At 41.0% G+C, this 4,909-nt stretch overlaps 1 protein-coding gene across 1 annotated transcript; it reads right to left on the reverse strand.

The window, feature by feature from the left end:
- Positions 1–256: 256 nt before the first annotated feature.
- Positions 257–4,223, reverse strand: hykk.2 (hydroxylysine kinase, tandem duplicate 2). The gene is made up of 5 exons (XM_008297119.1): positions 4,140–4,223; positions 3,315–3,637; positions 1,597–1,739; positions 1,196–1,376; positions 257–958 (listed from the first exon to the last, which is right to left on the reverse strand). Exons 2-5 carry the CDS (start codon positions 3,616–3,618, stop codon positions 516–518), a joined length of 1,071 nt encoding a protein of 356 aa, XP_008295341.1. The 5' UTR covers positions 3,619–3,637; positions 4,140–4,223; the 3' UTR covers positions 257–515.
- Between the last annotated feature and the right edge of the window lie 686 nt (positions 4,224–4,909).

The raw sequence follows: 4,909 nt of genomic DNA on the forward strand, positions 1-4,909 counted from the left end.
AGGAACTGCTGTATAAAATGAAGAAATGTACAAATAAAAAAGTGCACAATTGATATAATGCACTACACTGTAAGCAGACACCGACTGCACCAAAATATATTTGTGCAAATGCAATGCATCTATAGAAACACGTTGGTTGATCTGCTTTTGATAAACAATCGCTGGATTTCTCGGACGTATAATAAAATGAACTCAGTCTTCATACAAACAGAACAGCACCTTGGTATAAAAGTCCACTGAAGTGTAAAAACTGACGAATGTAGGCACTTATTTAATCGTAATCAGTATCTTAGAGGCAATGATTGCTCAGTTCAAGTTCGAACTCCTAATTACAAGCACTGAGTTACATATGAAGTGATTTACTAAACGGTACTTGTCTCTTCATGTCTAAACGCTGGCTTTACAGTACATGACTTACTGTCACCATACGGTACAAACACTTCTATCTATTGTTTGATTTGGACACATTTTGGCTCAGTGGAATCACCTGATGTACTTCTTCCTTCACATATTCCTCACTTCCTGTCGCTGAATTGAGCAGCACTCTGAAACCACACCTTCTCCACCTGCTCCCTTCCCAGCTCCCAGAGTTGTCGGAGAGTGAAGACGCCCCTCCTGGATGTAATCGTCAGATACTCCTCGTTCTCCGGATGTAAGGACACAGAGTGACGAGCTAAAACCAAGGACTGGCAGAAGCGGCCCAGCACCAGCCAATACAGACAATCTTTCTCAGCCTCGTTGAGGGGAAGGACGCTTTCCCACCCGGCGAGGACGGGTCCACCCACCTCCACGGGTTTAGGGTGCTCCGTCATCATGTACATGATGGTGATGGCGAGCTCGTGGATGTAGTAGCCGTCGTTCATGTCCCCAAAGTCAAGGATGCCAGAAATCCTGTAGCCATCGCTCTCATCAGGTTGCACGAGCACGTTCAGGTCATTGAAGTCGCCATGGTTAATGCCTTCGACAAGAAATAAATAAAAAGCTATTGTTCACACGAACCATTACACCAAGGACATATATGAACTCTACTGACTGTAAACAATCAGGGCCCTTGAACAAGGTCGCCGCTGTGTTCAGGAAGGAGAGCAGGAGAGTGTTTGTATGAGCATGTGTTGTATAAAAGTGGTAAACAGCATCAGTATCAGAAAACAAAGTCTCAATAAAGCATTTCCCTGAACATCATTTTAAGCCTCACACTTGCGGAAACTGGAGCGTTGGGGGGCCACGGAGGTCTTGTGGTGATGAAGGACCGACTTCACCACCTCCTGAAGAGGATCGCCATCGAATAAATTCATGTACGCCTCCAGGAGGGAAATGTTGGTCAGACTCCATATGAAGTTCTCCCTCTGCAGTACGCTGAGATTTGGGTGTTCCATCTGGAAAAAGAAAAGAGGAAGAAATGCGAGACACAGGTAAACTTACGAACACCATTTCTGTCAGTAGTTGTTTTATCGAGCTTAGCAAAGTGATAAAAAATGATATATATAACAACACTTTCATAAAAATCTCGAGGTTTTGTCTCGCAGTACTTTGTTTCTATGGTTTTATTTAACAATACAAATGATGTAAAGTTTCACAGGTGTGTCACTATTATACCTTTTTAAGGATTTGGTCCATTTTAGCTGCCGTCTTGCCAGTTTCATACAGTAACTGTGGCGTTAAAGGAACCTTGGAAATAGTGGTCCCGGGTAAATAAGTCAACATCCGCACCAGGTACTTCTGACAGCCATAACCACAATCTGCCAAACGTAAAGAAATGATGAGTGCAACAGTCACTTATCTTACTCTTAGGCCTCATGAGCCCTGAACCTGTACGGTGTGGCCTTGCTGGAGGGCACAATTATCAATACGAGAGTATACGGGTATTAATATTACTTGGGACCTGAACCTGTTGTGGCCCGCTGTATTACGGTTACAAATGTATTTGTTTGCCTCGAGGCAGGATGTGTTGGTCGACCTTTTCCACCGGTGAAGTGGCAAATCATTTATCTTTATGAGCTCTTTCCTTCAGCAACTAGCCCAGGGCAACACACAGCGCATAGTGATGTTGTATAACACACAGTCAACTACAGCTATTTGTTACTGTCAAATGTCAAACAAGGTGCACGCTGAAAAAACTAAAAGTATTCCACAAACCTCAGTGGACAATGCTTGGGTGGCAGGTGGTACAAAAAGAGAAGACATGAAGTTCGTGTCATGAGCCATTTAGAATGTTCTAATTACAACATCTACTCAAAGCTTCAACACAGGAACTCACACTACTCTGAAACCCCACAGAGAGACTCCACTGTTCTGCATATGTGAGCTACTGACGTCCTGGTACCACAGAGATTTCACAATGTACAATTTAATAATTACACTTTTGTGCAGCCTTAATAAGAACACACAGCTGCAGTGTGTGTTGCTGTGTCGAAAGGTTTGGCTTCAATCACTCCTTGACTGTGGACGACACATTTTATCTTCTTATTTGTATAATAGTAGTTAATTAATAGTGTGTAGGAGCCATGAATACGTTGAAATTTAAAGAGAACGATTTTATATTAGTAATAATATTTTGATTTTTATTAATGATATGTATTGTTTTGTATTATTATTTTTAGTTATTTGTATGATTATGATTATTTGTTGGGAGCTGGTCACATGGTGTAGGGTGGTGACGTTTATTTAGGTACCTGAGAGGGTGAGTTGGATGCTGTATTTTTTGTTGACCTCAACCTCTGATCACTGTAACATTAATTGTGTTATATTTTCTGCATGTTACACTAAGCTGACCTTTTTTTATTATTAAACTTTTGAAACGTATTTGGATCTCAGCAAATCTTTTGCACAGCGTGTCGGACAAAGAGAAAGGCCCAACTTCATCCTCTCACAGCTATTTAGTTTGGGGTTTTTTTTTAAAGTTGCTACTGGTGAAAACCAAGGCCCTTCCTGCCACCAGTCGAAATCTTTTTGAATTGTGTTTAAACCTCATCGAAACACTTTTCTACAGATTATGTGACATAAACCCTACAGAGAAGCCAACGGTGAGAGAAGTGTGTTGGTATTTACCTGCTCTAAGGTGTTCCTCCTGCATGCAGGTTGCATACAAATTGTATACTTTCTGAGTGAGTGACAAGTGAAGTGATAATTACTGAGTGTGGATACAAGATAAACTTGACAGACAAACCCTAAAGGTGAGGCCGCTGTGAGAAACACAGTGTTTTAACCTGCATGAATGCAACTTCCTGAAAATGGAAGATGACGTTTGCTTCAGTGTTTTGAGGCACTTTAGAGGACACTCCTGACTCCAAACTATGCGACCGGCGGTCTCCTACCCATTTCTTCCAGACCCATGAGCTGTCCTGATGTGTTGGGCAGGGCTGTTTGAGTAGGAAGTCCGTGCTGGTGGAGGAAGGACATGGTGAAGTTCTGCATCTCGATCAGGGTGGGGTGTTTACTGTCCTCCGAGTTCATGATCTTTAGGACGTACTCGCCACCCTCGGCAGACGCCACGTAGAAGTTCTGGTCATCATAGCCGGGCAGCGGGTGAACCTTGGACGGGGTCAACCTGTAGAGCCTCTGCACCATCTCAGAAACCTGAGACTGGCTGAAGTCGGGCTTGACGTGCTTCTCTGCCATTTATACTGAATGAAAACAACTACAAGCAGGAAACAAGCTTTGATTTGCAGCAATTCATAGACAAGAAAGCAGCACAACTGTAATCTGTGATGTATAATAATAAATACAGTCTGACACTGAAGTTGAACAACTCTCTTAATGATATTTATTGTGTTATTATTAGTATTATCATTAATGTTATTAGTTCTTGACACTGTTTATTCTTTTCCCTACCAGACTATTATTATGTTCACTGACTTCCTCTTCCTCAAGTGCAGAAACAGTTATTAAATCAACTTTTAATCACTGAAGACTCCATCCCTGTTCTTTTAAAAACACACGTCTGCTTTTGAACACGCCCAGAATTAAACTTAAAAACTTTCTCGTAGTGTGCAACGTTGGAAGTCACACATCACTGCTTGCTATGCTAACTGAGGTTAGCACTCGTCTTTAGCCTGCATTCATTTAAAGGCGGTGCGTTAGCTTGTTTAATTAAAAGCTACGGGCGCCTACAGCGACAAACGAGCTAATAACGGACCTACCTGAGCTGCTGAATAGAAATAAGTGGAAAGAAGTTGCCTAACGCTGGAACATGTCACAGAGCCCGTGAACGCCACCTTTACCGGCGTGTCAACGAATAACATCCGGTGAGGTGTATTTCAAAATAAAATCAATGTCAGTAGCATACAGTCTATGGTCAGTAGTGACTGAAGCTAAAAAGTAGGCTATTATTAGGACGACATTTTATTACTAGCTTTGTTTTAGTTACTTGATTAAGTTATGAGAAACAACTAATTTTAATTTCAGAAACAGGTCGTAGCAGTAAAACTACCGTCAAGCTAGATTCAGTAGAGCCGTAGCTTCCTTTTCTGAATTTCAATATAAAAGTCTCACTTGCGCTATGAAGTAAAATCTGAATCTAAACATTTAATACTGTGGTGTGCAAGTTATCAATCAGGTAGCAACACTGCAATATATGTGCAAAAAGGATGATCCTTGTAAACATAAAATACTAAAATATTAAGACGATTAGGAGCAAATAAAAGCATCTACGTCCTGAGATTTACCTTAAAAATGTCAACAGAGGAGCAACATTTGACTGAGAGAGGACAGAGGACATTTTTTAACGTTTGAAAACACCGCCTTTATCATATTAAAAGCTCAGGAATTTTAGGCAAACTTTATACTCGATTGAAATTTTCTAAACAAAAGAACCTTAAATTCAGTTCTGTGTTTAATAGATAATAATAGTCAGTGCAGGGATGCTGAATCCAAATGCTTTCCCTTTTTTGTACCAGTAAGGAGTCTTTCA

This window comes from Stegastes partitus, unplaced genomic scaffold, assembly GCF_000690725.1.
Source record: "Stegastes partitus isolate 25-593 unplaced genomic scaffold, Stegastes_partitus-1.0.2 Scaffold1188, whole genome shotgun sequence".
Classification (NCBI taxonomy): Eukaryota; Metazoa; Chordata; class Actinopteri; family Pomacentridae; genus Stegastes; species Stegastes partitus.